We start from the raw sequence: 12,981 nt of genomic DNA, 5'->3' as shown, positions 1-12,981 counted from the left end.
ATTCACGACATTCCTAACTATTTCTAAATGTTCGGTATAATAACTCGCTGCACACAGCCACGTGCCCCAGCGCGTTAAAATTGGTTCTGGCAGGAGTGGAACGCTCGGTGCTATTGCTTTAAAGGCTTCTTTTCTTTATGACGCTTTAACAAATACCTTCCTCACAGAAGACACCAACTTGTCAACAAGCGGAAAATTTCCACGTATTGTTTCTGCAACACGGTGCAACCCATGGGCAAGGCAAGTCATATGTGTCATTTGGAAATGTAACTTTAAGAGCAGTACCGGCTTTCATCATATAACTTGCGGCATCAGTCACAAAGAGCAATACGCGCTCATACTAAATGCCATTCGGCCATAGTAAATTCCTGGAATTGATAAAAAATTCGGAAACTGCGGAGCTATTTGTGGTTTCAGATTACTCTACCGCAAGTAGATATGGGTAGATTGTTCATTCTTTAAAGGGATCCAACTATACGNTTATATATATTATTAGTATATTAGTGTTCAAATGCCGAAGCACTTGAAAGCGTTTTTCACAGCCAACTGTTTTCTCACACGGTCGGCAATAAAGAATTTCGTTATCCGTACTTATCATTTCTCCTTCGAACTCCCGCTGATACAGCTGTAATATAGTTTTCTGACTTACTTTCGCTTTCGGCATGACTACAAGAAACTAATCAAACTTAACTACAGACTAGTCACCACTAATGTGAATGGCCCCCCGCTTCAAATGAAGAAGCGTAAGGAACCTAATGGAGACTTCGGAAATAAATAAGTGAAGTCCCTTATAGGTTGAATAGTATTACGTTGAAAGCTGCTACATGTGACGGAAATAAATAAGTGAAGTCCCTTATAGGTTGAATAGTATTACGTTGAAAGCTGCTACATGTGAAAGCTTCCGACTAATCTCTTCGCGGCCACTTTGATCGTACGCGGATGAGGCAAGTTAGGAGTAGAGGGATCGGGGAAGTTCCGTCCAGGGTCTTGCATCAGAAACTTGAATCATGACGAAATGTTGAGTCAAATATGCAACATATTCTAATACGTAACATTATATACGTATACATTATTGTATACACACTACCATGATTGAAAATTAGAACATAAAATTAAAAAAAAATTATAAACGTTTTAAAAAGGAAATATGCAGTATAAATAGTGATCTTCGAAGATATGATGCTTATTCATAAAACAGACAAAATTGCATTTATATGCACCGTCAAAGCATGTCCAAAGTTTAAGAAATGAATTAATTCATACATATATCCAAACGAGCATACTTTCTGGTTGCAAGAAAGAAATATGCATTTGCATTAAAATCCGATCCCTACTTATGACATAACTCTTAACTGTTATCCCTATAAACTCTTTATCGCTGATATACTCACCTCATTGGAGTCTTGATTGAAGTCTTGTAGTTGATATGATGTCATTACATCACACCTGCTCTTAGTTATAATGCAGTAAATGAATTTGTGTCAGATATTTAAGACCAAATACTACGCAGCGATGCAGATTAGCTTGTTGACGTGTTAGGCTTGTATCCATTTGAAATCTCGGACCCGAATTTATCGGCGGTTGTGTTCGAGGAAGTCTTTTGTTTTCTTCAGTCCTTCTGGCGAGTGCTGAAATTGTACGCCTGCCTTGAAATAGTCCAGCATTGTTTTCTCTCGTATAGTGTTTAGCTTATTTAGCAGTTCCTCTCATTCAGAGGATTACAATACCGCTATAACTGCTTCTGCATAGTTACATAAGCAGCATGGTACCGGTCATGCAGTTAGTCTCATCCGGCTTTTGCGGGTTACTTCCCTTCCACACACGTCTGTCTGATGCGGTGATTTAGCAGAGAACACTTCTCCAGCATTTTATATCTCCACGAAAATCTTCTTTTCGATACTTCATCGTGAAATGACACTGCACATGCCAGTGCCCACCATCTGAAGTCATTAATGGAAAATTGAGAGCTAGTAGTAACACATGGTCCCCTGATCAAGTCTTCTTCATAACTGTCTTCAGAAGAGTCCGCTGTTGGGTTGTATCACGAGCCAGTTGAATCCGGTACACCCCCTTACATAAAGTCAATTAAGACCAATTCTTACTTTCGTCTCTACGCCCTGTTCTCGCAAATGGCCTGTTGCCGTTAGTTTTTCGGCTCTAATTTTGTGTGCATTTCAGTCTCATCTCTCCTATGCTACGTTGGAAAAGCATTACCACTACACGGCAAACTGATATCCCCGTAATCAGTCGCGCAATCTGTGTGTTACTGCCGGCAGCATTAACATCGACAGTGTTTTGTTGCATTGCGGGTCTTGCCTTGTCTTGTACAAATATTTTTTTTTCTCTCTCTTTGCTTTCGTTCCAACGCCCAATTGTGATTTTCGCTATTGAGAAACGAGGTTAGAGCGGATTGCGGCAGATGGACGGCGAGTTTCGTAGCTATACATTCTCTCTCCTGACCCATTTTCCCGTTTCATGTATCGCTTGTTGAGTTAAGATTCCCGGGGGAGAATGTATTTTTTGGCGTCTGTCTGCGTCCAGAGAGTTCTAACGTGATCTGTATAAGGGAGTCGTGTCTTCAGACTTGTTTGTATATCTGGACGCCCAAAGGATATAATCCAAGGGAGCAGAATGAGAGATATTGCAGAATGATCAGTGTCTTGTTCGATGTGCCGCCGTGTATTCTGACAAATTTAACTCACCTGTCGGAGGATCTTGCTCCTTACATCTTCCAGAATTTATCTGTGGTAATATTCTCCAGAATACATAGGATCGCATCCCAGAAGACACAAGTTTTCATATTCACCGCCTTGAAAACTTCACACCTCACAGATACTGATATGTTTTATGTATAATATAATCAGAATTTAAATATTCATTACATGAACTATACATTTTTTTTTGCATCTTTTGGCCTGTGGCGCGGACAGGATTTTGGAATTCTTAAGCTGTTTTTCGTAGGCTGATGATTTCTCACCACCGACTCACTATATCGAGAAGCAGGCGGTTAGCGTGTGTTGTGGCAGAAATTTTCAGCCTTCGACTGAAGTTTAATTTTGTATTTACATATGCGTTTAGAGCATTAAAGTAGCGTTGACAGTGACTGTACTTTGTTCAGAGCACTTTGCTAGGAGGCTGCTTTCATCATTAGCAGGGAACAGTGAAACAAGACAGTACTGAGTGTGTGGGTGAGACATGAGTGTGTGTTGGCGCGAGCGAATACAAAGAACTGTGAAAAGATACGGTTTGGAAGGGGCTAGGAGAAGATTTTGTCGTGTGATGAGTTCTATAGGAGGATGATTTGAAAGTATCTAAGGTGGACAACACTGCACATTGGACGCCTTGTTACTAATAGTGTAATTTTTTGGCAGGCTCCTCTATTTAATAACAGTCCTTTCTTGTATTAATGAATGCATTTCAGTAGCTATAGGTAATGTTTCTTTGTTATGCTGATGAAGGACTGCATATTAATGGAGCGCTTAATGATCAATTAACATCCAAATACTTGGAGTAAGTTTATCGACGCAGTTTACTGAATGTGTATAGGCATTAGATTAATTATTCAGAACGTATGTGTTTGTGTTACACTTACCGTTAATGTAGCAGGTGAGATGATTTAATAATGGAACTGTGTTTGCTCTTGACCACCATTCGATTGATATTTTGGAGACGAAATATCTTATCCCAGTTCTGCGTCAAGAATCTTCCTTTTTGAGCACCGCCCATAATGGCTGTATGCTGGACGTATGACAGCCAGATTCGCTCCTTTCTTACGACAAAGAAACAACAACAACAGTTAAACGTAGGTCTGATATGACATTTCGATGCAGAGGTCTGGTGACTGGAGGATTTTTAACCAGGAGGCAGAGGATCGTTCGCTATTCAGCTTGCTTCCAGGATTATGATGCGATCACTGAGCTAATCTACGTGCGTATATTGCCGGGGTAGTTTTTCGGAACGCATGGTTTCGCTGCTTAATCCAATGCTGTACTTGGGTGTATGAGTGTGGACTTGTGCTGAGATAGGAAGATGTCGCCAGACCGGAAGTCGGTTGCTTTCCAATCCGATCTTCCTTCCTCGTCCTTCCGGATCCACATATAAACTTTTCTGTTGCTTACATAGGTGAACATAAATAGCAATACTTGAAAGGAGGCTAAACGCATAGATATGCCTCCCTTGAATCTAGATTAAAATATGTTGAAAGAGAGTACTGACAGTAGCCTCAGTAACAAGATTGGCTCTGTTTTATCAGGAAAGATGTAACACCAGGATGAAGAAATATTACATAATGAGGAGCTTACGGTTTTGTCTTTTACTTGACGACGCTGTCTGTATTCAAATTACATAGCGCCGACGTAATGTTATTCTTTTCACCTATGGTAATATTTTAGTGTATGGTTTGTTTAACAACGCTGCCAAACTCAGGTATGTAGCGTCGATAAACTGGAACGAATGGAGATGGAGTTTGTAGTTGCCAAATTGTGGGGATTGATCAGATCAACAGAATGCTTTGTCAGGGCGGATGGTGCCCCGGACTAGATTCAAACCTGGCATTTCCGGAATACAAATTAGACGCGTTATCGCTTCGGACATCTTGCTGGCTACTAATGTCAGTGTCTGAGTCAAGAAGGGTGAGAAGGAAAAGGCGTGTAGCACCCAGGGAGAGATAAGGAACCATTCCGAATTGTCAGAATTCCTAAAGGTACTATTCTGGAGAGGGTTAGCGGAGGTGAGAGGAAAATGTTAAAATTGACCGTCGAGGAGTGGAATGTGGGCTGGATGGAGCTAGTGTCTGATCGAGAGATTATGTGAGAACGGTAATGAACGTTTGCGTTCCATAAAAGGCAGAGGAATTTCTTGAGCAGCCAAGCGACCATCAGCTTAACAGGAAGTACCTTGCTCCACAGGATTAGTTAATGGGAAGTATTTACAGAAGCTTATGTTCAGGATGTAATAACGTCTTGCAGTTCTTAGTGGGTTTAGTTCTGGAGTTTGCGCAGTGAAGTACGCTCGTCTCTATATCCACGCCGACGCGATGTTGTTTTCATCTCGTTCTGAAGTTTTTCTCGCGTGTTAGAGCATTGCTGGAGCTGCTTCCTAGTGTCGTAGTGGTTCGGGTGGCTGTGTCTGAGGAACGCAGGTTTTCAAATATTTGATTGAACGCAACCTGACAAGTATACAATAACTGCACGGTTCTTAACTGCCTACTACAATAAATATTGTCACGTGTCCGGGGTTCCGTGGCAAATTATAAATGGGTCTGGTGTGCATGATTGTATTTATTATCTCCTTATTCAGACAATTCACACTTACAAGCCATACAGCGCTATCGCTGATTTACGCAATTTACAGTTAACCGTTTGACAGCTGACCCCTAGTACTCTTCTGTACTTGTACAGCTCCTAGCTTCAGAATTCGACTCTCTTATATTTCCTCTGCACGGACCACTTAGCACAGAAACACCTGCCTGCCTGCCTGACTGTATTGTTGCTTTTCATAACGGAACTATTCGTTGTCGCAGGAATGTGTTCAGCGACCCGTTGCCTAGCACTGGGTCGATACATCACAATCATCGGAAAAAAAAACACGTATCTGCATCGCTACGTGATAGAGTAGATCCGGTTTCTTTTTTGTTCGTCGTAGGGCATGCATATGGGCATGTCTGTGTATCCGCGTGGGTACCAGAAAATCTAACGAACTAGATGAAACAGGACTTCACTGACGGTAGGCCAGACGACGTTGCGTTTCAAACGTGAACTGGAAAGGAAGTGAACCAAAGCTCCACACTGGAATGGGCGATGAAAATAGTGAGCTGGAATAGCCGGTCTCAGAGCCATTACTTGAACGGGACCTTCCGAATGTAATTCAGGAACTAACTACTCAAACCGCTACATATGATATTGAAAATTGTGGGGAGGGGATGTAGTTCAGAGCATAGTTTGTAGAGGTAGCTCTCATCCAGTGGGCTGGAACAACTGCAGATCCGTTGGTAGCCGCCGGGCTCATATTTGGGAGGGGAAGAGGGACGTCGCATGAATAGTTTCTCCGTCAGAAATGGAGTAACCCAGGAGAATATTCAGGGCGAACATTGCGTTCTTGTTACTGGATTTCACTAAGCTCGTACCCAGGTGCCGAACACTTACTTTTGTCGTAACTTCCCTCATTCCCACCAAGCGAATGTTGGGTGTTATTGTATGGGGAGCCACGTTTGCTTCCTTTCACATTCTTCCCAATTCACGATTCACACCGTGGCACGTTTTGGGCATACACTCCATGCAATTTCGAGAATGCCCTTATCCGAACGGTGACTGAATATGCCGCCGGGAACTAAGTTGTGCGCATTGCATCAGATAGAAGTAGAATAGCCCCCCCCCCCCAAGAATATATGCTTACGCCGTTGGATCCCGTGGGGTTCAATTGGAGATCCAGACTGTGCGTCAGACAAAAATAGAACTGTTCAACATTTTGGGGCACTCCAGGGCATTGATTATGAATTACAAAGTGGTGTTCGGTATGTGCTCAGCTGTTGAGGTGGTTGACTAAGGTCAGTACTGTGATAAGACTCCAGCATGTTGAGTTCGTGATGGTTGTGCAGATCAGTGCTTTAGGAAACACCAGTTCCAAGGTGCGTGAGCATGTTGCTTTATCCTTAGGCAAACTGGAGCTTGAATACTAATTCTGTACTTTCTCATTGTGATCTTTGTTTAGTGCCAACTTCCGTATTACTTTGTTTCCATCCTTTTTAGTTTTCTCTCAGTGTGGAAGTACATTCTGTGCCAGTTTCATTATTCTGCTGTAAGACAATATTATTGTTATGAGTTTTGCTTTATTTTTGTACGGATCCTTCGAAATGAAATAAGCAGCCGTTTAATATGAATCCCAGGAATGTGTACATGTTGCTGAAGGTAAAAATGTCTATATTGGTAGTAGTCCTTAATATTAAGTTGCAAAGTCCCGAAGGTCCTTCAAGAACTGTTGTGTTCCTGCTTCAGCGGTTGAAATCGTAACAGCTTGCGTATTTACCTTGTTGACCTCAGAAATTGAAGCGCACTTTATACTTCGTATAAATTACAAGTGTATGGATATTAAAACGATTTACGAAGAGACGTTCACCCGTCTGAGGCCACACGAGAAAGCAAGTGTAGAATTATTCATTCGATTATTTTACTGTTCTCTGTCCCATTTTGGTGTTACGCAGGGCTGAAAGACGTACGTTAGGACGGCTGTGGACCAGTACGTGTCTTGGCTTACCATTTGCTGGGTTTAATGTCGAGATGACATTTTGGGATGGTTATGATCGAGAGGCGTGGGAAGAAGTGGCGCTTCATTATGGACATATTCACCTAGAATGACTGATCTCCAAGTGCGAGAATCTTCTGGATAGCATGAGTTCGAATCCTAATCCTTCCCGTTTCGAGCTCGAGGCAGTGCTGGTGGTCTTAGTGTTAACATGATACGGTCGCCACACTCTCGGGTGTAGATTAGTCACTGTCCCATATCATGTGATGCTCATAGCTGGAGAATCTTTACGAGGTTCACGCAAATCTCTTCACTCACTGGAGATGGCTGGGATGCCCCATTTGTATTGACCTTTCGACCGCGATATGTTGACACTTTCTGAAGTCTTAAAAAGATGAATTCTTAGTCCTAACCTTTGAATTTCGCGTTGAGGGAAAGTATGACAAAGAGTTCATGGAGTTATGTAGCGGGAATTGTTAAGAAAGCACTGGAATTAAAGTTGATTCGTTCATAGTTCCTGTTCCCTTCTACCTTTATACGTACATTTTTCTTTTTTGCTCGTGGGTTTTACCAAGTATGCGGCGCATTCACGCAACTCATATTTCTGAAACACAAGACGTGGCGTTTGAAATGGAAATAGAAGTGACTGACGATGGTTGTGTGTGTTGCGTGTTTTAGGCGTTCCTGGAGATGGCTGACGAAGTGGCCGCCTCCACCATGGTCACGTACTTCACCAGTTGCATGGCACAGCTGAGAGGCAGAGCCGTGTACGTCCAGTTTTCCAATCACAAGGAGCTCAAGACAGACCAGACTCACTCCAATGCGGTGAGTATAGGCATCTTTTTAATGAGTAGCTTATGTGGTATATAATATTGTTTTCGAAGGTGTTTGCAAAATGTACAGTAAGTGTTGTAGTTAGGCACCCTGTTGTGTTGATATCGTATTATATTTTAGCATTTCGTTGCATTGAGGCACTACCCTTATTATTTAAGTACACGTCAGTAATGCAACAATATAGAAGACATCAAGAATATGTCACTCACTAAAATGTATTTTAATGCTTTATGATGTTAAAATTATTAAAATGTCAATAGGACACTAAAAGTATATTTTATACATTAAAAGTGATTATCAAAATTTCTTGAAATGTCTCTGGTTTTACATGTATTTTTCTAGTTTTGCTACATGTTTTTGCCTCACATGGGGCCAATATCAGGTGATGTGTGATGTCACATTTTTAGTGAGTGACATATTCTTGATGTCTTCTATATTGTTGCATTATTGACGTGTACTTAAATAATAAGGATAATGATATCATTAGTTTCTAAATGCCTTGGACTACAGATGTAAGTCAACAAGCTGTTGCCATGCACGTGTTTGCCTTACCTGTAGTATGTGATGGGTTATATTAGTTTCATTTTAAGGTACATGTATGTACATATATGTATATTTACGTAAGAAAAGCAGAACAGCATTACAGTGGCAGCAGAGTCCTTCATCACAAGAACCTGTACACCTGCTGATGGCCGGTTAGGCCGAAACATGTATTGACAGTAAAGAGAAGAAGACGAGAGAATATTAACCGACGTTGCAGACAGACGGCAAAAAAGTGGAACGCAAAGTCGGTTTTGAGATTCGGTAAATCCCGCCTACCGAGCTTATTTAAATCGGCGTTCTCGGTGACGAAGTTAGCTCTAGTCCCCCTTCCTCGATTTCTGCTTTTAGTTCTTCGCTCGCGACGACTTTTTCTGTGACTTTCGATTTATACCTGTGACTTAGTTGCATTTCCGCCAATCCTGCTTCTCACGTTTGTACTTATGCAACCTGTTCCTCTAGCACTGCGCCATGAAGGCGTATGGGGGAGTGGATATATATCCACATTTTCTTGATCTCCGTACTATTTGGAAGTGCGTAGTCAGCTTCACGCATCGGCCGCTTTACCCCTTTGGAAAGAGCCCCCGGTACCCATTAGATAGAGTGAGTGGACACCAGAGCCGGTATGGACGACATGGAGAAGAGAAAATTCTTGACCCTACCGGAACTCGAACTCCGGTCCCTTGGTCGTCCATCCCGTCGCCACTCGCTTTACCGACTGCACTATCCCGGCTTATACTCTTAGTAAAGTTAGTCATGTGTGGTAAGATACTGTTATAAAAAGTTAATGCTGCAGTATGCTGATTGATCGTAATAAGTAAGAATCGAATTGTTAGCGGCTGCTTCAGCTCACGTCGTCCTGATCTGTGCAGTTCTTTGACCTACACTGCGTCCACTGAGGTGCCACACACAATATTGCCCTCGGTGAATCTTTGGTCTACCGAAGGAATTGATTACCCTACTGAGAAACGGACGTGGATGCAGAAGGCCCCTTGCGGGAGGGGTGGGGTGCAGTGCGGTCGGCTGCACCGTGCACAGCCGAAACATGGCCTGAAGATATGTGAGACAAGAATAAACGCTGCATTTTAGACTGCAGTGGATGTGCACACATTCGCAGTTTCAGTGCACCAGGCGTTCCTGTTACTGTACATATCTCAGTGATAAATGTACAGATTTGTCCGATCTTTTTTTTGTCTGTTCGGTTGCAGGCTACTCGAAACGGGACTTAGACGGTGGCATGGGCCGGGTTCGATCCCGGGTCTGGTCAAGTGGGATTTGTGGTGGACAAAGTGGCGCTGGAGCAGGTTTTCTCCGAGTACTTCGGTTTTCCCAGCCAATCTTCATTCCACCTATTGCTCCACAATAACCCTCACCTATCATCTGGGGCTGGTACAATAGGCCAGAAGTGGCCGCAGTGCAAGGGACTTAGTCCCACCCCAGTAGCAGTAAAAAAAAATCCCCTTCTCTGCAATACACACACAGGCAAGAAACTGTCGACTTGTCCCTTTGGCCCACTGATTCTCATTTGTACCGTGTGATTCAACCATTTCACCCATTCTTTGGCTTGGCATCCTGTAACACGAAGTAGGAATTGCTCACAGTTTTCGCACATGACAGGTCACTATTTCAGATCAGTGAGGCCTTTGTGGTCAGAGGACTTCAAAGAAACTGCAAACACATCTCATTGCTCGTGGATTCGAACTCGTGATCACAGTTTTTAGGCTTTCCAGATTCGTGCGACCACTCGAATCAGCTGCTGCTTGATACTATATTACGATTTTTTAACTTTCATATTCCGGTGTGTGTGTTTCTGTGTGCATTGATTTGTGGCGTGTCCTCCCGAAACTTTCAGTTCACTCTGTGATGGAATTGGCCTAGGGAGTTTCAGAGTGGCTCTTGAAGACGCAAAGTGTATCAGTGCCGAGGATGTGCTGTAGAAGTTACTGGACTGTGTATTATGCTAGTAACAAATCAAAATTTGGTTCAGGAGGAAATTAAGAGGAGATTGGATTAGGGTAATGTTTGCTACCGTTCAGTCCAAAACGTTTTGTTTTCTCGTCTGCTGCCTAAAAACGTTAAATTAGAATATACGAAAGTATAATTTTGCCAGTGGTTTTTTAGGGGTGTGAAACTTGGCCTCTTACGTTAAGGGAAGAACATAGACTGAGGGCGCTTCAGAAGAGGATAATATTTGAACCGAAGGGTGGGCGATATGTGGTCGGAGAAAGCAGTATAATGAGGAGCTTCATAACTTGTTGTCTTCGCCAAGTATAATTAGAATAATCAGGTCAAGTGGGATGAGCTAGTTAGGGTATTTAGTGCGCATGGGGGGAAGAGGAACGAATGTATGATTTTGGTGGTAAGGCCGCAGGGTAGAGACTACTAGGAAATCTAGTCGTACTGGGAACGTAGTATGGACTGGATTGATCTTGCTTAGGATAGGGACTTGTGGAGAGCGTTTATTAACACGGACATGAAGTCTGGGTTCCATAAAATATATGTCAAATTCTTGAGTAGCTGCGCAACTGGCGGTTTATAGCTCTATGTAGGTAGGTAGGTAGTGCTGTACCATCCGTGGGTGAATGTATGCGAGTAGAAAGTGAGGGTTGTTAAATTCTTGCAGTTGATCTGGCTGTTAGCAGCAACGCCACGAACTTCAATGCGGTTTGTACACTTTACTAAAATTTGTGAGGAAGCAATTATGCACCGAGTTGTATACCTATACGTATTTTGGCCACGATTTTATATAATTTTGAGCTCACTGCTCTGCTGACTGATATCGTGTCACGTTTCCCTAGCCCCTATCCAGGAGGGCTAAGTCGTTTTTGAGACAAAGATATGCATATGATGTCCTTTACATGTTTGTCTCCATTCAGGTAACAGAGATTTTGTGAACCTGTATATTTACATCATGTCTCTAGAGGCCGCCGCACATTCGTAAGTTTTAATTTTGTGCCGTAAATAATTGCCACGTGTCGTTCTTGGTCCTCACCCAATGCAGGAGCCACAGAGGCGCCGCGCAGTCCGAGATTCTGAAGTTGCATGTGTTACTAGAAGTGAGAATGGAGGGGTGTGGACTGTAGTTACCGGTAAAGGGACCAGTAGCGCACGGTTGCGGATCTCTGGATTCTGAAAGATGCTGGGAAATTCTTCAGTAACTACTCAGACATTGTCTTGTTAGGAACGAATTCGCGCCTTGGAATTAGTTAATGGACCCTAGAAAGACGTACTCGTACAAGGATTAGTAAGCAGTATGTAAACAGTTGGCCGGTCGCACAATAAAATGTTATATATAGCTTCCATTATTATTGGGGATCATTGTGGGTTTCGACGTAACAGATCAACTACAGATCAGATATTGGAGAAAAAATTGGGAGTACGACGAGACAGTACAACATCTATTCATAGACTTCAGGAAGGCATATGATTCACTTAGGAAGGAAATATTATATAATATTCTGATAGAGTTTGGGATACCCATGAAACTAGTTAGGATGATTAAAATGTGTTTAAACGAAACGTGTAGTAAAGTCCGTATAGGTAAAAATTTGCCTGATAAATTTCCTATCCAGAATGGTCTAAAACAAGGAGATGCTTTATCGCCACTCCTTCTCAACTTTGCTTTAGAATATGCCATTAGGAAGGTCCAGGAAAATCAGGTGGGACTGAAACTACACGGGACATATCAGTTGTTGGTCTTTGCCGACGATGTGAATCCACTGGGTGATAACATACGAGGAGCGTTCCGTATATAATGCCTCCTTTTTTTTTTAAATGAAAAGTACAACAGATACAGAATGCATAATAACGCAGATGAATAGAGCAAGATTTCAGCTACGTACAGTTATTTTTCCACATAATCACCACCATTCGTTATGCACTTTCGCCAGCGATGAACAAGAGCCTGTACGCCGCGCCCATAAAAGTCTGCGCCAGCAGAGGCTAGCCACTTTCTTACAGCTGCAATGAGAGCATCGTTGTCTGGAAAATGTTGCCCACGTAGTCCGTCTTTCATAGGCCCAAAGAGATGGAAGTCTGAAGGCGCTAAATCGGGGCTATAAGGTGAATGTGGTAGGACAGTCCAGCCAAACTTTGCAATGTGTGCGGTGGTCGCCAAACTGGTACGGGGTCTAGCGTTATCGTGTTGCAAGCGAAAGGTTGTCTGCTTCTCTGGCCTGACTCGGGAAATGCGGGCTTTCAGCTTAATCAGCGTCGTCTTGTAACGTTCAGAATTGACAGTCTCACCAGGCTCCAGGAAATCCAAGAAAATCACACCCCGCCTATTCCAAAAGACCGTGCACATCACTTTCCCTGCCGATGGCTGTGTCTTGAACTTCTTTTTTCTTGGGGAATCCCGATGTAGCCACT

General features: G+C 42.8%; 1 protein-coding gene across 6 annotated transcripts in view; it reads left to right on the top strand.

The window, feature by feature from the left end:
* Positions 1–12,981, top strand: part of LOC111872920 (polypyrimidine tract-binding protein 1) — a 670,096-nt gene that overhangs the window by 507,379 nt on the left and 149,736 nt on the right. For all 6 annotated transcript variants that reach the window (XM_023867205.2, XM_023867206.2, XM_033754885.1 and 3 more), the window contains one exon: positions 7,918–8,064. In XM_023867205.2, coding sequence (XP_023722973.1) covers positions 7,918–8,064 — 147 coding nt within the window. The remainder of the gene's footprint in view (positions 1–7,917; positions 8,065–12,981) is intronic.

Source organism: Cryptotermes secundus, unplaced genomic scaffold (genome assembly GCF_002891405.2).
Source record: "Cryptotermes secundus unplaced genomic scaffold, Csec_1.0 scaffold407, whole genome shotgun sequence".
NCBI lineage: Eukaryota > Metazoa > Arthropoda > Insecta > Blattodea > Kalotermitidae > Cryptotermes > Cryptotermes secundus.
Note: the sequence above shows the minus strand (reverse complement) of the source record. Positions and strands in the feature narration are given on the sequence as shown.